The sequence below is a fragment of the Delphinus delphis genome, chromosome 7, assembly GCF_949987515.2.
Source record: "Delphinus delphis chromosome 7, mDelDel1.2, whole genome shotgun sequence".
NCBI classification, from domain to species: domain Eukaryota; kingdom Metazoa; phylum Chordata; class Mammalia; order Artiodactyla; family Delphinidae; genus Delphinus; species Delphinus delphis.
In genome coordinates, this window is record NC_082689.1 from 91,896,067 (window position 1) to 91,919,041 (window position 22,975).

The 22,975-nt window shown below is 41.6% G+C and overlaps 1 protein-coding gene across 1 annotated transcript in view; it reads right to left on the minus strand.

The window, feature by feature from the left end:
- Positions 1-22,975, minus strand: part of THSD7B (thrombospondin type 1 domain containing 7B) — a 752,940-nt gene that overhangs the window by 373,197 nt on the left and 356,768 nt on the right. Inside the window, exon 9 of the mRNA XM_060015718.1 lies at positions 17,388-17,503. Within this exon, the coding sequence (XP_059871701.1) occupies positions 17,388-17,503 (116 nt within the window). The remainder of the gene's footprint in view (positions 1-17,387; positions 17,504-22,975) is intronic.

Genomic DNA, 22,975 nt, shown 5'->3' on the forward strand with positions numbered 1-22,975 from the left:
CTCACGGAAGCCTATAGGCAATAGTTCTCATTTCTAGGGACTATCTCCAGTGTCCTCTACTTCCTATCCTCAACCACCAATGCACTTAAAACATCTCCAATTTGGAGAGCTAACCTTACAAATAGTGACTGGCCCTTCCTCTCTCTAAATATCGAAACTAACGCTTACACAGTTAATCTAGCTGTCAGTTTAGTCCATGTGGTCCTTAACCCTGGCTGCATATTAGAATCTGAAAGGGTGCTTTTATAGACTCCTAACAGCCCTCAATCCAAACCATTTAAATCAGAATATCTCATGGGCGGAGCCCAAGCAACCGTCTATTTAAAAAAATCTCCAGGGCAGAGAACCATTGATTTAGCTCTTGGAGAGCTTGCATCTCCTATTCGTCCAATATGTAAAATAGGAAAGATAACGCAGCATGCTTAACCAAGCAATAGAAAACAGCTAAAGCTAAAGGACAGAAGGGTTTCCAGGTCAAGCTCATGTTTCATAGCATAGTAAGAACACAACTCAGGGGCACAAACTTCAGAGGCTTCAGAGATAGAAACTTCAGAACCTCAGATCCTCCAAACTTTTTACAAGAGTGAAATGTATCACTTGGCCATTTGCTGTATGGATGGAGTCTGCTATGTTGTAAATGCACCATCGCTCGTGACGGCTCAACCACATAAATCCTGGTTTCTGCAACTTTCTGCAACACCCTTTCCAGGATGTGTCTACACGTAAAAATTAATTTACCTGAAATGTAACCTGTGGGGAGTCAATCACACATTAATATCAGTTATGATAGTAAACTTTTTGGTTTGGGAATCATGGTAAAACAAGTTAAAGAAAAATAAGTGTGAAGGCAAACCGACTGAAATAAAGTTTTTCATTCAACTATAAATATTAACCCTAATTATCCCTTTTATGCATGAGGTACACGCTATCACCCGTCTTGCTGTTTTGTTTTGCAGTGTCAACCTAAAGTCACTACGTTTCGAAATTCCTTTTTTGGCTAAGTGTTGATGGAATAACAACAATAACTTTAGAATCAGGGAATCTAGAATCCCAGGTTTGTGAACTTGGGAAAATTACTTATCTCCTGGTGTCACAAAGGGAAATAATTAGAATACCTTCTTTGGGACTTTGAAGAAGAAGAATTAGATAAAGCGATGGATGTAAAGGCGTTAGTTCAGCGTTTGGCATCCGGTAAGTACATAAAATTGTTCATTGGTAGACAGGTTAGTGTGGTAGACAGGTTAGTGTGGAGGACAGGGTAAGTGCATTTCCTCTCCCTCTTCGTCTATATAACCCCTCAACTTTCTTTGAGACCCAACAGAGGATCATCTCTTTCGAGTCTTTCCCACCCAACCCTCACCCAAGGGGCCCTCCCGCCATGCTTCCTTCCCTCTGCTTCTATAAAATCTGCGCTGTATCCTATTGTCTTCTTGCCTCTTTCTGCCTCCAAACAGTAAGCCTCCTCAGGTCTTGCTGTAGCATGTAAAACCTGGTAGACAACTAATGAATGATTGCTGAATAAATAAAAGGATGAATGAGTGACGGTCATGCCTGCATGAACATATAAACATCGACCAAATATTTATTTTCTTAAAAGGGAAGTCGGAGATATTAGTTTCTACCCATAAGGCAGAGAACATGTCTGGAGAAACTCTGCTGGCATCGGAAAAAACAGATTGCTGGAGAAGTTTGTTTTTTAATTTCTTTGAAAATGCTTATCTTTCTAAATTTTGGAAATTTTCAAACATATTAAGTACACCCAATGTATCCATCCATCAGCTGCAATAATTACATGCCAAGCTTGTTTCATCTATACCCCTACTCGCTCATTCACACCCAAATTATTTCAGAGAACATTCTGACATCATATAATTTCATCTGTAAATATTTCAGGATAGATTTATAAAAGATAAGGGCTCTTTTATAAACAAAACCATAGGAACACTATCATACATAGAAATATTAATACCAATTACCCTAAAATACTTATAAACACCCAACTGTCATTGAGCTGCAATTTGGGTCCAGTTGTTAACTGGGCTACAATTGGCTGATATGTCCTATAGGAGCCTCCTCCTTTTCTTTTTGTTTCCTTTGCAATTCTCTTTGAAATGAGTTAAAAATATTTTATGAATGCATTGTTTAAAAATTGGACATTAAGGAAAAATTTTGGAGTACTGGCTTTTGGGAAAATTTCTCCATTGCTGATGGTAAGAGCTGGCTTTTAATGGATGTCATAAATCAGGGAACAAGAGACAAAGCCTGTGGCCAGAGTATTCTCCCCTACACACACACACACACACACACACGCGCGCGCGCGCGTGCGTGCAAAAAGCCTGAATCCCTTAGTGTGTGGACTGGGAAATCACCTGTTTTGACAGAGAGAAAAGTGGGGTGCTTGTCTGTCTTGGCCTTGGTTCTAGAAGGAATAGAAAAAAAAAGAAATCACCCAGAGATTTGCTAATCAGATGCCTACAATTAATATACGTGTGGAGCTGGAATTTTCACTATTCTCTCTGGAAGCAGAATACATAAGACATAACTGTTCATAAGGTGTTCTGGATTATTCTGGAAGTGGAATACTGAAATCCTCTAGGGAGGAGATACTGTCCTAGAAATTGAGAATACAGCAAAAGATAAACATTATTCCTGTACTCATAGACTTTACGTTCTAGTGGAGGGAGACAAATACAAAATAAGTGTCACATTATTTAGTGTTTCATACGGCAATTAAATGATGTGCAAAAAGCCAAAAAACAAAACAGAACAAAGCAAAATGTAGAAGGGAGTGCTGGGGAATGTGTGTGTGTGTTAGGGGGTAATTTTAAACTTAAAAGCCTCAATGAAAAGGGAATATTTGAGCTGGAACATGAAGGAGGTTGCGGGGGGGGGGGTCATCTGTATAATATGTAAGGAAAGAGAAGTCTAGGTGGAATAAATAATATTTGCAAAGGCCCAGAGTCAAATTCCAGAAAGAGCAAGGGAAACAAGAGTGGCTGGATCACTGGGTATACTGGGGTGTAAAGGGAAGATAGAAAAGGTCAGTGCCTCCACATGGAAAAAGAAATTGGCTTCTTATCTAATATCATACATAAAATGAATTATTACAGACATATGTAAAATTTTCCAAAGGTAAAGATAGGGAAAAGCTTTATGTCTTTGGGATAGGAAAAAATATCTTAAAACACAAAAATGAAAATCATAAAGTAAATGATTGGTAAATTTAACTGCGTTGAAATTAAGTATTTCTGCTCACTGAATGACAAACCGTACCCTGAATGGTAATATGCGCATTACACGGAACCCAGTAAGCTTCGTTCTCCGGAATACAATCTCCAAAATAATAAGAAAAAAGACCCAAGCACTTACCATGTTTCATTCACTTGCCAAGTGTTTTACATGAATCAACTCAATCCTCGTAACAACCCTAAACCACAGTTACTCTCATCATTCCCATTTTTCAGGTCAGAGAACGGAGGCACCGAGAGGTTTGGTACCTTGTCCAAGGTGCCAGTAAAGTGATAGAGAGAAGACGTGAAACCCAAGCGGTCTGGGTCCTGAGCCTGTGTTCTTACCTGCTTTGCTTTGCTGTCACCCTCCCCCACTTCGTTGCAAATCCCTCTGCCCCTTCAACATGCTCAGCCACCTGCAAGAATTGCAATCCAATACAACGGTAATCCAATAATCTGGGTTAATGTCGTAGTCACGGGGTATGACAACTGTTCCCAGGAATCAAAACTCCAAGTCAGTTAGGATCCTTGGCCCCTAGAGGAAGCCTATGAGCGCCAGGACCAGCATCATGGGCATATGATCCGTGCGGGTTCACACGGGCTCAGTGGGGCTCTTGGTTTAATGCTCTCCCGCAGCTAAAAAGTGCTAGTAATTTTTGAGCAAGGCACTCACGTTTTCATTTTGCACTGGGCCCTGCAAATTATATTGCTGGTCCCTGCTAAGAACAGATGATGGTAATGTGGTGAATTAGTGAGAACCTCTCTGTCTTTGGGCTCATTATCCTCCTTGGAAGTACATACTCAGAGAGGTGACTAGGAAGGGTTTGCTCCATCCTGGAGTTGACAGTTGCTTACTGTGTGTTTCTCTCTTAGCACTGAAATATCTCGAGCCAGAAAGGATTTACATAATAATCCAGTCACGTGAACTCCACAGGATGGGCGAAGAACTCAGTACACACCGGGTCATGAAGACATGCTATTAAACAATGTTGAGTTATGGAAACTTATATGCTTACCTACACATTTTATTTTTATTCAAGAAAACAGATTCTCCTTATTTCTTGGCCAGATAATTGAATAGCCTCATACTTTTCCCAATGGTTTCCAATGCTGTTTAACTTCATTATTTTCTGTACTATTTTTTTTCCCCTAAAACACGAGTCTGATTTTATCACACCCATGCTTAAAATTTAACTTGTCTATCAGAATTCCAGGTAATGTCCATACTTCTAAGAAAGGCACCAATCTCTTCATGAGCTGGCTCCCGCATGTCTCTCTAGCCCTATTTCTTATCACTCTCCCATATGAACTATGCAACTGAAGCATCACAAGCTACCTGTAACTCATTTAATTAAAATGGATTTTCATGCTGCCAAGCCTCTTCACACACATCCCCTCTTCTATCTTTAAGATACTTGTAGTCCATGTTAACCTGGAAACTCCTGATCTACCAAATCTTGTCTCCTCTAACCACTTAGCTAAAGCAAGACACCCTCCTCCTGGCTACTTAATACCCCGTGCTCATTCTTCTTATAAAAGAATATGTTTACATACTTGAATCCCCGAATAAAAAGCCCCCCGATTAAAGTAAACTCATCTTATTCATCTTAATGCTACTAGCAGTTGGCACAAAACTTGGTATAGTCAGCCCTATGCAAAGCTTCCCTGAATGAATGATACCTTCATCCATTATCATTCATTCAATAACCCTTTAGGCACTTACTTTGTGGCAGCGTTTCAGTGTTTCTAAACAGTGAACAAGACAAAGGGCTTATGAGTTTCTAAACAGTGAACAAGACAAAGAGTTTATGTGTTTCTAAACAATGAACAAGACATAGAGCTTATGTTCTAGCTGGGAGACTGGGCAGTGCAGTGAGGAAACTAACACGGGGTGATGAACAAGAAAGAGAAGGGGAAGGAGGTGATTTCTAAGGTAGTCAGACGAAGACTCTCTGAGATATGGCATTTGAACTGAAAACAAAGCGTTGATCAAAAGGCACCCATGCTAAAAGCTGGGAGAAGAACACTTTAGGGAGAAGGAATAGCAAATGAAAGTCTGAGCAAGATAGAACAAGCTTGGTCAGAAAGGAGGCCAGGGAATTCCCTGGGGGTCCAGTGGTTAGGACTGCACGCTTTCACTGCTGAGGGTCCGGGTTCAATCCTTAGTTGAGGAACTAAGATCCAACAAGGGGCACGGCACGGCCAAAAAAAAATTTTTTTTTAAAAAGAAAGGAGGCGAGCATAACCACAGGAATTTAAACACTGGAAGGTAGGGCTTGAGTTCACAAAGTCGCCTATTAGAAAGAGACAGTGAGGGTGGGGCCTCCTGATGATTTTGACCATGTGAGGGGAGGTCCACTTCCACAGCCCTCATCATCCCTGGACCCTCTCTACCTCCCGTACTTACGTCTCCTTTGGGAAGGATAAGTGGCCCCTAAATCATGACTTTGCGAGAAAGAAGTGTACAGACATGGCTCTTCTTTCTCTCGCCTTCTCTTTCTTCGGGATACATATGCTCGGAGGAGGCACGTATTCGGATCTGTTTTTAACCAGACTCATTCAAGTTTTTAGGTGTCCAGCAGGGGCTGTGATCTGGTAGTTAAGTCTGTCTAATTCTTTTTTTTTTTCTTTTTTTTTTTTTTTGCGGTATGCAGGCCTCTCACTGTTGTGTGGCCTCTCCCGTTGCAGAGCACAGGCTCCGGACGCGCAGGCTCAGCGGCCATGGCTCACGGGCGCAGCCGCTCCGCGGCATGTGGGATCTTCCCGGACCGCGGCACGAACCCGTGTCCCCTGCATCGGCAGGTGGACTCTCAACCACTGCGCCACCAGGGAAGCCCAAGTCTGTCTAATTCTAGGGTTGAGAATGAGCTAATATTTTGATCTCCCTCTGCTTTGACGAACTCAATTGTTACTGAATTTGGGAGGGGGGAAATAGGTGAGAAAAGATAGACACCCCCCCTCAAAGTCTAAAACCCCATGTGAGCTTGTTGGTCACGTAAAATGTTATTTCATGTTCCATGCAATGTAATACAATATATATTTACTAAACTCTATTATTGTCCTGCTAGAAGAGTGTGTCTCTCTCTCTTTCTCCCTCTCTCTCATTTTCTCCTCACACATATGTGCGCACACACACACACACACACACACACATACACACCACTAAGTATCTTCTGTTTATAAAATTAACAATTTTTGTGGCTTGAGCTTGAATACTCACAAATCCTACAATTTACCCAGGGAAGGCAAAGTATGACTCAGAGGACAACGTGGGTATTCTCAACTGAGCAACTATTGCTGAGGTAGCCTCTTCACATAGGATAAGAAAACCCTAGGGAGCAAGCTGACTTATAAACTCTGTAGTTCCAAGTTGACATATTAAGATCACAACATTTAACTCTAACTCTAGGCTTTGTTTTAGTAATACAAATTAAATCATTCATAAATCTATCACCAGGAGTCAAAAACCAATGAGTCAAAACCTCCTGAAACCACGCTTTCATTGAAAGTCATCTTAAAATTGGACCAAAGCCAAGGAAGTGAAAAATAATTAATTCATTCTTTTTAACTGTAGAAAACTATTTAATAAACTGAAAGTAACACTCCAGCTAAAGCAAAACTAATTTATTCTATTTCTTTGTAGAAAGTACACTGAAAGTCTAAAAATAAACTTCTAATTAGAATGGGTACCTTGATTTCTAAAAGGCAACTCACTCACCTCTATAGGGAAATAAGGATTACATTGTGTTGCACTGTATTGTCTGAAGAGAATTCTAGAGATATGAGAAAGAAGCCAGCCGGAAGTAAAAACATTTTGACAACAAAGAGCATTCACATTCAAGGAAACACAGACTTTTGCTAACAATAAACCATTATGAACATCCATGTAAGCCACAGGATTTATTTATGGTAATGTAGCTTGACTGTTGAATGAAGAGAAATAGTGTTTGAAAGCAACTTTTAGATGCAGACTAGAAGGCATAACAGTGGATTCCAGGTGTAAAAGACAGAACCTCATGCATCAAATCTACATTCGATTCTTTTGTTTGCTTTTTTATTGATTTGATTTTGTTTGGTATGTTAGCTTTTTTTTTTTTTTTTTTTTACAGTACGCGGACCTCTCACTGCTGTGGCCTCTCCCGTTGCGGAGCATAAGCTCCGGACGCGCAGGCTCAGCGGCCATGGCTCACGGGCCCAGCCGCTCCGCGGCACGTGGGATCCTCCCGGACCGGGGCACAAACCTGTGTCCCCTGCCTCGGCAGGCGGACCCTCAACCACTGTGCCACCAGGGAAGCCCCGCTTTTCTTTTAAACACAGCCAAGACAACACTGTTTACGATAGACAATGGATAGGAACAATAGCATACGTATTTTGATACGAATTCAAAGTACATGGAGACTCCATATTTTGTTTGTTTGAAGTAAACTTTCTGGCTCAGATCACGCCCAGGGTGAGTGCCTTCTCCCTCCTCCCCGTTTCTGTTGTACATGAAGCTGTCATTCGACTGCATTTATAACCCCTGGAGCTTCATTTTCCTTTTCTAGATTTCTACTTAATTTACGGCAGCTCTCTTCCTGAGCTGAAGCTTTGAAGTGAAAAGAGGATGATGTTTGTGGTGGAAGCAGGCGGGCAGGTTCTGCACTCCTCTGCCTATATAGTTCAGCACTGAGAGGGATGGACAGAAACCTAAGGAAGTGAAGGGAGTCAGGGTCTGAGTTCTCTCCCAAAGGGCTGAGCATGGGTGTCCTGGAGAGGCTGGGCTCAGCGGTGAACAATCAGTGTCCCTATCGGTTCCTGCTGCCTTCCAGCACCACTGTCCCCTTCCCCTTCTAGATGGCTCCTGACCTGAAGGGGGCTGATGAATCCACGGGCTGCTGCGTGACTGAAGGACCAATCTGATACAAACTGGGCCATCAGACTCTCTTACTTGGTAACCCGAATAAAGACCCTGAAGGGAAGGAAGCTTCTATGGGTGCTGGGTTCTTGACTTCCCTGGTGTTTTGTAGAGTAAGGACTAGAGAGCCATTCTTGGGCTCTATAACTGCTACTTATGCGAGTAGAGATTCAAAGGAAGCGTGTTAGAAGGGGCAGGACAGCAGGTATCCACAGAGAAGCAGAGATGGAAGAATCACACTGATTCTGACAGTCGAAGAGAGAACCCTCAGCTCCTGTTTGCATTTCTAGTTATTATATGTCCATAAATGTTCTTTTTCTTATTTTCGGACATCTGTGAGGTTTCCTGTTCTAACTTCCCAATAAGCCTCTTTTTACTTACTGTAGATTGGAAAGCTTCACAGAAAAACCTTTGATTCTTGAAAACCAAAATAGACTTGATTAGAACAATATTGTAGAGGGAGGTTACATCTTTTTTAAAGAATCCATTGGCTCATAGTTAAATTAAATATTTCTACAGGTCAGTGGTCCTCAAAGGTTAATGTTTCTTAAAATGACTAAGGCAGCTGGTTTGAAAATGCTGATTTGGGGGCCCCAATCCTGACTTCAAAATCAGAATCTCTTAGGGTTTTAACAAGCATTCCAGGTAATTCTGAGCTAGAATTCCATGGGCCACACTTTTAGAAACGTGTTCAAACTATTCTAAGTTTTATCCCTTAAACAATCCAGGCCACTGAAAGACTGCACATGACCATAATTCTGCATTTCAACATTATACCCTTCAGTCATATATTAAAAAGACTCTATGACTTTAATGCACTTCCTATAGACATATTGCCTCAGTTGATGACCTCAGTTAAAATGTGGAGTTCCAGTAGGAAATTACTTTTAGGAATTAGCAATCAAATAGCCTTTGCTTCCCTTAAGATACTCATACGACTTCATTGAAATATTAATAACCGAAAGAACAGACTGACTGCACAAAAGAATGACTGACTGAATGAGTGAGTGAATGAATGAATGAATACAAGGGATGGAATGTGTTTCCACTTTAACCACATTTGCCAGGAAACCAGAGACAGATTTGATTTCCGAAATCCCACATCTTCTATTGCCGCCATCATCACGTGTTACAAAAGATATTCAGTTGTAAAGGCAGATCACCTTTCCTTTTAGCAGTCTGTTAGGTTTTGCTTAAGCACGTACGTTCTAACTAGCATCCATTTATTTGACACAGATATACTGAATTCTATTCTGTTTTAAGTTTCTTATGAGGCATTTTGGGAGAGAAAACTGAAAACGGTTTAGCTCTCAAAGACTTCGTGTCTCTTCGGAGGGACCCAAAACACGTTTACCAAGAGTGAGAATGCAAGCCGTTCAGACAGCGTTATGAGACTCAGGAGTGAGAAGTGGTTATTTCCAGCAGAAGGATCAGGGCAAGTCCTCTGGAGAAGGTAGGGTTTTACATCTGGTAAGACAGGCAATGAGTAGAGATGAGAAAGATACTCTAGGCAGAGTGGAATTCTGATTTTCCTTACTACCTTTTCTCACAGCTCCTTGAATCTCTGCAGAGCGCATACTATATTTTGTAACTGCATATTCATTTAGGCAATTATATATTCGATGCCTCCATCTTCCGTCACTAGACAGCACTCACCACAGCAGAGGGCTGTGTGTGTTTTCCTCACCACTTTACACCTATACTTACAGTACTTGGCACAGCGTCTAGAACACAGTGATGGTTCAGCAAATATCTGCTACCGAATGAGTGGTTAAGAGCCTAGGCTTCCTCGTGCTTTTGCCATTTATTCGTTTTGCAATCTTGGGACCCATAGCTAAGCCTCTATGTCCTCCTATGTAAGATGAGGTCGTAATAGTCCTTTCCATATAGACATGAGGTAACAAATAGGACAATGTATGTCAATAAATTATAGCTATTATCACTTTGATAGGAAGAGGCAGTGATGTGAAGCAAAGTAGAAGTTACAGGCTTTTAGCAATAAGCGTTTGAACTTGCCTGGATTTTTTTCCCTGTAACTTTACAGGCTCACCAGGCAAAACAGTGTAGCAAGTTTAATTTAAACTGGGTATTTGGACCTGGTCTTTGCTCCTGTTGGACGAGGTGGCCAGGAGGACTTCCCTTGAAGATCGCGTTCTTCTTTTATGGAATAGGACTAACAGAACGGCTGTTCCTTTATCACGAAACTGCCCTGATGGTCAATGAGAGAGCACACGTGAAAGCTCTGTGTGACCGATCTGTGCTGTACAGAGCCTGTGCCTCAGGTTTGAGAGCACCTGGCTCTGAATCCTTGAATTGCTAGTAAACAAGCAAGATGAGCTGTGCCTCTGTGAAAACAGGGCTTGTTGTGGCATGAAAACAGGCTGTCCCTCAGGTCAGAGAAATCTGGATTCCAACCCTGGCTCTAGATCTACCACCTGGGGCCACTGGAGGAAGTAAAGAAAAATCCCAGCTGGCGATACTGTGAACTCCAGGTCCCTGTAAATACACATCAATCTCTGGTCCAGAAAGAAGGGGGGCTAGAGGGTAGGAGGAAGAGTGTGGACTGAGAAGGCGACCCAGTCAGCTATTAAGTGGACTAACATTCGCTCTGAGCGAGGGGTGTAGGTAACGCCCATTAAGAGCCCCGCCCTCTGAGCAGCAGCTCACCTCATAACCCAGTGGTGTTCTGAGTACTGGGGCTATGTAGTGATCTCTAGGCTTTAAATTATAGACTAAAGGGGGCACATCCTCCCCAATGGAGCCTATAAAAACAAAGGCACCTATACTCTGTGTATTGGGGTTGTGGCTTGGGATGTATATGTAAGATACACATCTTATTTTATTTAGTTTTTCAAAAACACTTGGGAATAGAAAACATCCAAAATTTATAGAGGTTGTAACTTAGATTTAAATTAAGTCACTTTCTCAAGGAAAGTCATTAGATGATTATATTGCCTTCAACACTATTTTGGGGGCTGGTGTTCCAGGACCCAAATCTTCATTACTCAAACACAATAGACTCTTCATTCTTTTTTTTTTTTTAAACAATTCCTAAGATTGTTAAAAATTAATTAATTTATTTATTTTTGGCTGCGTTGAGTCTTCGTTGCTGCACGTGGGCTTTCTCTAGTTGTGGCGAGTGGGGGCTACTCTTAGTTGCGATGTGCAGGCTTCTCATTACGGTGGCTTCTCTTGTTGCGGAGCACAGGCTCTAGGCGGGCAGGCTTCAGTAGTTGTGGCTTGCGGGCTCTAGAGTGCAGGCTCAGTAGTTGCGGTGCAGGGGCTTAGTTGCTCCGCAGCATGTGGGATCTTCCTGGACCAGGGCTCGAACCTGTGTCCCTGCACTGGCAGGCAGATTCTTAACCACTGCGCCACCAGGAAGTCCTGACTCTTCATTCTTTGGGTGTAAATTAGTACTCCATCCTCTATTTCCCAGGTGGAGAAAAGTATAGATGATGGGCCTTAGGGGGGAAGGAAGGGACCATATGTACTTGAAAGGAGTAAGTAAAGAGAGAGGCTGATGCTAGTATGCCTTTGAGTGGGAGAAAGGTGGTTTTTGACCTATTTGACATTCTGAATGACCAATACCTTTTCCCCTAACTGGCCTGGACGCACTGAACACTCTGTTAATGCTTTGATTTCATCTAAATGGAAGCAAAATCTTTAGGAATTAGAGCTGGTAGTAGGACAGATATGGAGTTCATTTAGTCATTCATTCAACGACAATTACTAAACACCCATCATGAGCCTTCTAGATTTTATAATCTAAGAAAAATACAGACATGGAAACAAGTGCATTATACCAGCACATGGATGACTAGATAATGCAGGATAGCAACAAAATAAAAGACAAGTTCCCCAGTCTTAAGGAACTTACATCATCATCATCATCATCATCATCAAAATTGCTGCCACGTGTCCTATTCTCATTTAATCCTATGAATTGGGTGCCAATATTATCTCATTTTAGAAAGGAGAAAACTGAAACACAACAAAGTTTAAAGTGCATCTAATACGACTTGTACAGCAAAGATCGGATTTGAACCAAGGAAGTCTAACTTGAGGTGCCGTGTTCTTAACCACTAAATAGTACACCACCTGGACATTAAAAAAACATGACTGTCTTTGACACTGGAAACTCAAGACGTAACTCCAGGAGGTTTGATGCAGGAGCAAAGGATCCCACCAAATAAAGTTGCCTAGCAATTCCCAGCAGTAGTTTGCCTTCGGCCTTCCTATTACCATGACACTGCTCGCTAGCAGGCCTCTTAGAGATGAAAGTTAAAGGAGCTCCCTCAGCCTTAAATTATTAAGACTGATAAATAATTAATCATTAGCTCCATGGTTTCTAGGAATTTACAGGAAGACCTATTTTGAATATGCCACATTTTATCTACTCAAGTGTCTAATAACTTTACCTCTTACATATTTTTCCCTTCCATGGAAGTGATATACACATCTGGGCATCATGACAAAATTAGCCACTGGCAGTAAAAAGGGGGATAACAGTAAAACAAGGGTGGCCATGAGCTGATGGTAATTTTTACTTGGTGACGGTTGCATTCTATTAATCAGTAATATTTTATATTAGCATTATATTAATTTATGTAGATGTCTGAAATTTGTATTATTAAATGTTGAAAATATAAAGTGAGCTCCTTTAAAGGTAGCTTGAGAGAAATCTTGGAAAATCAGTACTGATTTGTGACTTTAAAGTAAAAACATTAAATGGGATAGTTATGAGATCAGTGGCCAAGATAATTAATTTCCAATACTACCCAGGCAAACAATTATCAATGATAATTGATAAATGTATTTGAAGATACCCTGAAAGGATAAAGCACTAAATGAGCGTGTCTCATCCCTGCCCACGTATAAGAGTCACTTATGGTGAGTTTTAATACTGCAAAGTTCCCTTCAACGTGAAGAGATTCTAACATGGGATGAGGTGAGGCATCTGTGTATTGAAAAAACTCCATGGGGCTACCTCTACAATGAACAAATTGTAGTTATTATTAGGCAAACGGTACTGAGTAGTTATGCAAGTATTTGCGTTATAGGCTGAAGGAAGAATAGAGAAATTAGTAAGAACATCACCAAAGAATGGTTCTTGATCATTTGGCTAATTTTTTGCTGGGACTTAAAATGTGGAGAGTCCACAGGAGCGCCACAGCTTGATAGTTATTTGATTTGCTTCAAAGAATGTGGGACCACCATTCATCCTTTAAGGAGAGACTCAGATGAACAGGAACAAGAAGACAGGAAGCAAGGCTAGCCACTAGCTAGAGATTGTTCATGGCTTGAGAATACTTTTAAGTTGTAAGGATATTTAGATCATGAACACAGCCAGAAGCAAATAAAACCTCATGGAACTCACCCATTACTGACACACAAATCACTCCTGGTACACTCCGCCCCTGGGAAACCACCTTGGCTTTCTGAGAGGTTTAGAATGGATTTGGTTTGGGATTCACATAATCAAGTGATTCTCTGGTCATACCAAAAACCTATTAAATCGTAATACCTTGGAGTAGGCCCCGTGCATTGGGATATTTAAGAAATCTCTAGGTGATTCCATTGTGCTGCCAAATTTAGGGACTAGGAGTCTAAGCTCTTCTCCACTTTGATGACTCAACCTGAAACCACGGGTGCAAAAGAGTTCCCCCATCCTCATTAGTGGAGGTTGCCACCTACTCAGGCCCATCCTTCTCTTGATCTCTCAGCTTAGGTTAAGCCACTGCACTCCACCCCACACCCCAATCTACCTGTGTCCCTACCTGTTGGTCTGTCCCTAGTCCACTCTTTTCACTTTATAACTTTAACCATGTCATTGCCTTGCTAAAAAATGCCTAACCCCACCTCTACCTGGAGCTTTGTAATCAACATACAGGTTATCACCTTGGAGCTTGTAGAAAGGTCTAATTCCAGGTCCAGGTATACTGAATTAGAACGTACATGTTAATTAGATCCCCCAGGGACTTGTAAAAGCATTTCATTTTGACAACTACTGCTTTAAAACACTATTTCCCAAAGTATCTTTTGAAGGATGTTCCCGAGAACAGAGAATCTACTGCCTGGATTCAAAACCACACTCTTCTCTCTCTTCACAGGACATCTGTCCATTCAAAAAATATTAATTGAGTGACAACTATACCTTTTACTATGCTGGGTTTAGAGGATCTAGTGGTGAAGATGACAGAAGTGGTCCCTGCACTTGTGGACGTACACGCTAGCAAAGGCAACAGGACGCTGTGGGATGACCTACTTAGTAAGGTGCATGGGGAGGGTCTACTGAAGTCTAGGAGATGAACACAACGTTCCTGGGGAAAGGCTGCTATAGCAGGTCCCTGCTGATCTAGAGGTCGGAGGACCAAGAAGGAAGTGCAGCTGAACACAGCTCCAGCACCACACAGGGCAGGTGCAAAGGCTTGGAACGACGATAGAATTGCCTGCCCCATGCCTACCCCACAAGGCACTGAGGGCTCTAAGTACTTTCCTTATATGTAGATGTGGTTATTAACTCTGTTTCACAGATGAGGAAACTGAGGCACAGAGAGATTAAGTAATGCAGCCACTGTCACAGAGCTAAACTTGGGACTCAAAATCCTGGCCATCTGGCTCCAGCACCTCTGTGCTTGGCTATCATACTCTACCATGCTTGAGCCGGGAAGAATATGAGGCATTCAAGAAGCTGAAAAACAGGCTGTATGCCCAGAGTTCAAGTAGCACTTGTTCACGGATCGATGATCCTTTTCTATCTTCAGGGAGGAAATACATCACCATTCAGTGGCAGCTTCTTACAACGCAAATTTTTGGAAATGTCCCATAGTTACTGAGTCAGAATATCTAGTCATGGAGCTGAACATCTGCATTTTAATAATGCTTCCAGGTGATTCAGACTCAGTAAAGTTTGAGAACCATAGATTTAGCGGTACCATTTCCTCCTATAATCTCCTCCCTAACACCACCTCCCCTAATTAACGCATAGTTATTTAAAAAAATATTGGTCCCAAAGTATAAACTAAACACGAGGGTAAACAGTATTGAAGCAGAAAGCTGGAAGAAATCTGAAAACAGAATCAGTGCTCCTCCCGGTTGCTGGCTGCCAGGCTGGGAAAAGAATTATCTAGGCTTAAACAACTGGAGGTAAAAAGAGACCACAGAGGCTTAAAACTATTTTCATTACAATGCTAACCATGTAAATAACTAGCTGAATCCCTGGAAGTTGTAGTAAAATCTAAAATTGCTGGAAGAGCAATTCTTTCACATGCCCTGTGATTCCTCCATCCTTAGGCAGCACTAGGAGAAGATGCTCATGCAGCAGAGAGAATTTTCTCGAATATAGAATGCATGCAATAGCAGTAGCTGAAGTAATCTCTGGCCACTGGGGCATATGGGCTCAACAGAACTAATATGCCTCCTTAAGTGTCAGGGGACCCTGACAGCTCTAACACCAATATCTGGCTGCCAGTAGGGTATTCTTTTTAATTCAGCCTTTTCCTTTCTTAAAACCATTTAACAGAAGAATTATGTTAATCTCTTATGAGGACGAAACTAAAAGAAATAGCTGAACTTCAATAAACCTCCATCATCATAGCTTATTTTATCTTCTTGCATTTTCCCAATGTTTATCTTTAAGAGCTTGAATGTTTTGCGGGTACATTACTATTAAAATTTCAAAAGCCAACCTGCTAGATGTTACCTTTCAAATGGTTCAGAATAGAGATCACAGCTTTTCTGTCCTACTCTGTCTGGAAATGACATTCCCCTGGCTACTCTACAAACCCTGTTTATCCGGATCAATCAGTTTGAATTTTCATTTAAGAAAATAAGTTTTGGAGCACCTCTGGAAGAGACTGCTATCTCCACCCCTCAAAAGATCAGATAAATATTCCACTGTATTTTCAAAGCTCTTTTGTATTCCACACATTTAGTTCTGATTCTATCCATAAGCAAAGTTTACTGGATGCTACTCGGTTAACACTGACAAAGGACAGTTGAAATGGCAGTTAGAAAACCTTATGCAGGTGCCTCATCACGGAAATACAAGATACCGATGATGATCATCTCCAAGAGCTGTCATAACCCCCTTGCCAATCACTGAGAGGTGGTTTGAAGTGGCAGGCAGATCTGTGTCAATAGTGGCTATCTTGTCATGCCACCGCCACGAAGATATGGGAGTCAAAGAGCAGCTGGGGGATCCTAGAGGCCCAGGGCTGGAATTTTCCGAGGAAAAGTGTTAGTAATCTCAATCTTTGTGGCAGGTTGTCTCTTCGCAGAACTGCATGCTTCCCTCTCCCTTCTTGCAGGAGGCTAGTGCAGAGATACAGTGAGAGCCAGGCCGTGCTTGAGAGGACGTGACAGCCAAGACAAGGCCAGGGAGGTGTGGATGAGACCCATTTTACTCTGAGCACTAGGGTCGATATTCTTCCATCCTTCCTCTTCCTGGATGTGCCTTTTCTTGCTATGGCAGTGGTATGAGCCATAGGACCAAGGCTAGGGTGTCAGACTAGGGGAAACGGACCAAGTTATGAAGTTTAGGTCTTAGGCCAGAACGGAACTTCGGGACTAGGAGTTTTGGGATCTCCACATGGACTAGCTCCATCACGGGACTGAAATAAGTGTAGGGGAAAAGACCTGTTCTAAGAAAGGCAGTAATTTTACAAAGGTTCTCCTGTGTGTTTATTAGGACTTAGCTATTAAGTATCCTGGATCACAGCACTCCAAATACACCCAGATGTATAAAACATCACCGTTAAGAGTAAAGAAATAGAAATCATATATTGCCAATGTCTGTACCTGTTCAACACTTTTTAATGTATTGGCCCCTATTCTTCTATAGGCTTATATAATTTATCAGTGATGTGCATATAGCATTTAAGGCCCTACATTCTAATGAAGATGCCTGGAGTCAGGCTTAAGCACACAGGAGCCACAAAGGAACTGTGATGGTATTCATGCTTTATAAGGAACCACGTTTGAATGGCTGTTCAAAATGCCACAACAGGGTTAATAGAACATGAGGACCCCTACAACGCACACCTGTAAAATAATGGCATGTAATATGTTTTCCCTGCCAAATCTTAATGGATCTGGAAATCCAAGACTTCATTTACAAATGTTACAAACTTTGCTCCCAGGGTGACACGCAAATGGAAAAGAAGGGAGCCCCCGTACCACCATCTCTCGCTTATTTCGCAGGGGGAGAGGCATTCAGGAGATCAGGAAGGAAAGAAAACGCTAAGAAAATAGCATCCACCTACCTGGTTGGCACAGCCTCGGGCAGGGCGTCCACTCACTGAAGGCGGTCACAAGACAGTCTTTTTTGCACGGGAGCTGGCAAGGGCGTACTGTTTCCGGCCGAGTAGATTCCGGACATCTGCCAATGTGAAGAGACCAGATCAACATTTCCTGGAGAAGGTAAGTGGTTTAGCCTAGAACCATAGGATTTCAGAACTGAAAACACTGAGACCCTGTTGTTCCTTTCATAGACGTGGGAAGAAAGACCCAGGAGGAGAAGCTACTTGCCCAAGGGCTCAGAGCCAGAGGCAGAGCACAAAACAGACTTCATCTCTCTTGGTCCAGAGACCAAAATAGTTTTCACTAGACCAGGAAAGGAATAGCAATCGCTGAAACCAACGAAAGACAAATCCTAAGTGAATTTCTCCCCATTGCATGAATTCAAATAACATTTGATTTTTTTCAGAGTGGACAAATCTGATATATTTTTTGAAAAGTGTTTTATCCAGGGTAATACATCAATTCAGTGATATTGTACAAGGCAACATATGGATATACTGGGAAACAAAAAACAGTGAAGACCACTGAAAATAATATACATATTTGATAATTAGCATGATTTTAGAATACTGAAGTATTGGCAGGTGTCTTTTTAGAACATGTAAATTGATGAGTTAGAATAAGCAAGACATGAGAATAGTATGTTTGTTTGCAAATAACAAACACACTAACAAGCATTAATAAGAGAAACATTTCAATTCTGCTATTTTGCTGATAATGTAATGTTCAGACTTGGGAGGAAAGTAGTCAGTGGATTCATAATCACTTGGAAGAACTGAAGTCTCAGAAAATGGCAAGCAAGTTTTTGTTTTTGTTTTTTGCGGTATGCGGGCCTCTCACTGCTGTGGCCTCTCCCGTTGTGGAGCACAGGCTCGCGACGCACAGGCTCAGCGGCCATGGCTCACGGGCCCAGCCGCTCCGCGGCACATGGGATCTTCTCGGATCGGGGCACGAACCCGCGTCCCCTGCATCGGCAGGCGGACTCCCAAGCACTGCGCCACCAGGGAAGCCCAAGTTTTTGTTTTTATATGCATGCTTATCTGCTTATTTTTATGAGTGCAGGGGGCTAAAATCCACATTTATTATCTTATAAAACAGTGATATGCTAAGAGGAAAAACAGGAAAGCACTCTACAACTTATATTTGCATTTTAAAATTGTTTCCTATAAATTTCTTATAAAGTACGGAGATACAGTGTGTACAAAGCCTGATAGCATGAACTTTGGTATTGGATAGTCAGTGGTGAGTGAAGTGCTTTTCCCACATTCTTTCATTTATTCCTAAGGACCGCAGTGAAAGGCATTATAATCTTCATTTTCAGATGATAAACTGAGGTGCTGAAAGAATAAGTAATGGATCCAAAATCACATGGATTAAATAAATTAAATTATTAGTAATTTAATAAATAAAGTATTGATTATCAATAAATTATTAGTGGCATTATTATTAATCATCCTTAATACACACAAAAAATTGTCTATCAAATAGATGAATTCAATGAACCTAAAAATAGAAAGAAAAAAGAGTGTCTTTAGAGGAAATAGGATTATTTAAAAAAGATAATCTGGTAAGGAAAATTTATGTCATACTTTAGTAGAACTAGCAAAAAACACTAAACTCATTCCCAAGTCCTTTGTTCGTACCCTGAAAGCTCCTGAAATTAAATTGAACTGCTATTTATTCTATCTCCTCTCCAATCTCTCCTGGTATCTAGCTGGAAATGAAAGTACAACGTGAGGAATGTCATTTTCCTGTGTGCTCAGCGGGGCAGCAGGGCTTGGGGGTGCAGGGACCCAGCTAGGACACACTCACTCAGACATCCACAAATAGCTCAGAAATGCTTGCGGTGCTGGTTTGGTTTCAGGTGTTCTGGGAGGGTGGCTTTTTCTGCAGGGACTTTGTTCGTTTCAATTAGCAGTAGGTGTTAATCTCTTTTTTTAAAAATGTTTTAGATATACCTTGAGGTAGAACTGATACAGAAAGAACTGCACCTATTTAATGTGCATAATTTGATGAATTTGGACATATGCAAACACCTGTGATACCATCTCCACAATCAAGGTAACAGACATATCCAACACCTCCCAAAGTGTTCTTGTGTCTCTTGGTTTTTGTTTTTTTTGTGTGTGTGCTGTTAATCTCTTTTGGGGAACTGATATTGCCTACTTTTCAATTTATACTTTATTAACAGCACTCACAATAAATATTCACTGGGCACAATGTCAACTCTTCGTGACATGGTGCCCTGTCTCTACCTGTGTTCTTCTAGATCGACAAGTGAGAAACGGTACCATACCCTCAATGGCAAAGGTCAAGCTCAGGTTACACTGCTTTTATAGAGACCAGGAACTGAGGGCTTTCCTGAAATGTGATCCCTGGTCTGATAGGTGCCAAATATTCTCTTAGGAGTGAAACTGTCTTTTTGTTCATTTCTTTCCCAATAATGTTGACCTTTTCATTAGAGGTTCAACTTCCTCCTCCCTTCTATTTACATGCTGTCTACCTCTCCCAGGATCATCACATTTCTTTGTTTTTCTTTTTTTTATGATTCAATTAAAATATATCTGCATACAACGTTTCAAAATTACATTTATTTTTTGTATATAGTCCTATCTATACTCCTGAGATAACGTACATGCCAATAAAAGATAAATTAAAAAATGAGAATCAGAACTGTAGGGTTAAAATTGGTTTGAAAAGTCATTTATCCCAACCTCTCATCTGACTTTTCTTTTTTTTTGAATTTTATTTATTTTTTTATACAGCAGGTTCTTATCAGTCATCAATTCTATACACATCAGTATATACATGTCAATCCCAATCGCCCAATTCATCACACCACCATCCCCACCGCCCCGCCGCTTTCCCCCCTTGGCGTCCATACGTTTGTTCTCTACATCTGTGTCTCAACTTCTGCCCTGCAAACCAGTTCACCTGTACCATTTTTCTAGGCTCCACATATATGAGTTAATATATGATACTTGTTTTTCTCTTTCTGACTTACTTCACTCTGTATGAGAGTCTCTAGATCCATCCACGTCTCAACAAATGACCCAATTTCATTCCTTTTAATGGCTGAGTAATATTCCATTGTATATCTGTATCACAACTTCTCTATCCATTCGTCGGTCAATGGGCATTTAGGTTGCTTCCATGACCTGGCTATTGTAAATAGTGCTGCAATGAACATTGGGGTGCATGTGTCTTTTTGAATTATGGTTTTCTTTGGGTATATGCCCAGTAGTGGGATTGCTGGATCATATGGTAATTCTATTTTTATTTTTTTAAGTAACCTCCATACTGTTCTCCATAGTGGCTGTGTCAATTAACATTCCCACCAACAGTGCAAGAGGGTTCCCTTTTCTCCACACCCTCTCCAGCATTTGTTGTTTGTAGATTTTCTGATGATGCCCATTCTAACTGGTGTGAAGTGATACCTCATTGTTGTCCCAGAGGTCTCTTAGGCTGTCTTCATTTCTTTTCATTCTTCTATCTTTATTCTGTTCCGCAGCAGTGAATTCCACCATTCTGTCTTCCAGGTCACTTATCCATTCTTCTGCCTCAGCTATTCTGCCATTGATTCCTTTTAGTGTAGTTTTCATTTCAGTCATTGTATTGTTCATCTCTGTTTGTTTGTTCTTTAATTCTTCTAGGTCTTTGTTAAACATTTCTTGCATCTTCTCGATCTTTGCCTCCATTGTTTTTCCGAGGTCCTGGATCATCTTCACTACCATTATTCTGAATTCTTTTTCTGGAAGTTTGCCTATCTCCACTTCATTTAGTTGTTTTTCTGGGGTTTTATCTTGTTCCCTCATCTGGTACATAGCCCTCTGCCTTTTCATCTTGTCTGTCTTTCTGTGAATGTGGTTTTTGTTCCACAGGCTGCAGCATTGTAGTTCTTCTTGCTTCTGCTGTCTGCTCTCTGGTGGATGAGGCTATCTAAGAGGCTTGTGGAAGTCTCCTGATGGGAGGGACTGGTGGGGGGTAGAGCTGGCTGTTGCTCTGGTGGGCAGAGCTCAGTAAAACTTTAATTCTCTTGACTACTGATGGGTGGGGCTGGGCTCCCTCCCTGTTGGGTGTTTGGCCTGAGGTGACCCAACACTGGAGCCTACCCGGGCTCTTTGGTGTGGCTAATGGCAGACTCTGGGAGGGCTCACGCCAAGGAGTACTTCCCAGAACTTCTGCTGCCAGTGTCCTTGTTCTCACGGTGAGACAGAGCCACCCCCCGCCTCTGTAGAAGACCCTCCAACACTAGCAGGTAGGTCTGGTTCAGTCTCCTATGGGGTCACTGCTCCTTCCCCTGGGTCCCGATGTGCACACTACTTTGTGTGTGCCCTCCAAGAGTGGAGTTTCTGTTTCCCCCAGTCCTGTGGAAGTCCTGCAATCAAATCCCACTAGCCTTCAAAGTCTGATTCTCTAGAAATTCCTCCTCCTGTTGCTGGACCCCCAGGTTGGGAAGCCTGACGTGGGGCTCAGAACCTTCACTCCAGTGGGCGGATTTCTGTGGTAAAATTGTTCTCCAGTCTGTGAGTCACTCACCCAGCAGTTATGGGATTTGATTTTACTGTGATTGAGCCCCTCCTGCCGTCTCACTGTGGCTTCTCCTTTGTCTTTGGATGTGGGGTATCTTTTTTGGTGAGTTCCAGTGTCTTCCTGTTGATGACTGTCCAGCAGCTAGTTGTGATTCTGGTGTTCTCAGAAGAGGGGGTGAGAACACGTCCTTCTACTCTGCCATCTTGGTTGGGATCATCACATTTCTAATTTTCCTAAATTTACTCTTAATCTCCAAAAATACTCTCCTTGACTATTAGCAACTTATGTGTCCTCCACTTCTAAACACTATAATGTTTATTTTCTGTATTGTTTATTGTCACTGACTAAAAAAAAAAAAAAACCTTTTGATATCTTCTGCGTTGCTGGTTTTCTGTGTGTGTGTGTGTTTGTGTGTGTGTGCATGCACATGGGCATGCGTTATACATACACTAATTTTGAATGCCTTGATGGTAGAATTCCACCTCATACCATATCTTAAAAATACCAGATCTTAATGCTGTGTAAGTATTTAGTAACAGTAAGTGAATGATTGACAAGTATTCTATGCTGTGGAGGCTGAAGACAGATCTCTGGGAATATTAGGCAAATTTATCCAGCCATTTTCAAAACCAAATTGAAGCCTTGAAAAGCAGGGTAACATACGGATTCATGTTTTAGTGAGTAAACACAGTATGGCTTCTTGCCTTTTGTTATAATTTATACTTCCTGCTCTCGTGCAACACTCTGATTCTAGATTGGCAATGCTCTTGTTAAAAGGGTGAATACACTTCATTTCAACACATATATTTTCCTGGACTTGCAGTGGAGTATTTCATAATGACTGCCTCTTGGTCACGCTGTAGGTTTTAGTTCCTGTGCTGAAATGCATCATACTGAGCTACAAAGATCTGCCATTTCTCAGTTATGTGTCCATAATCATGAGGCAGACACTGTGCTCCATCTCCGGGAGCAGTCCTCCAACCCAGGGACTGAGGGACCATCTCAACCTGCCAACTTT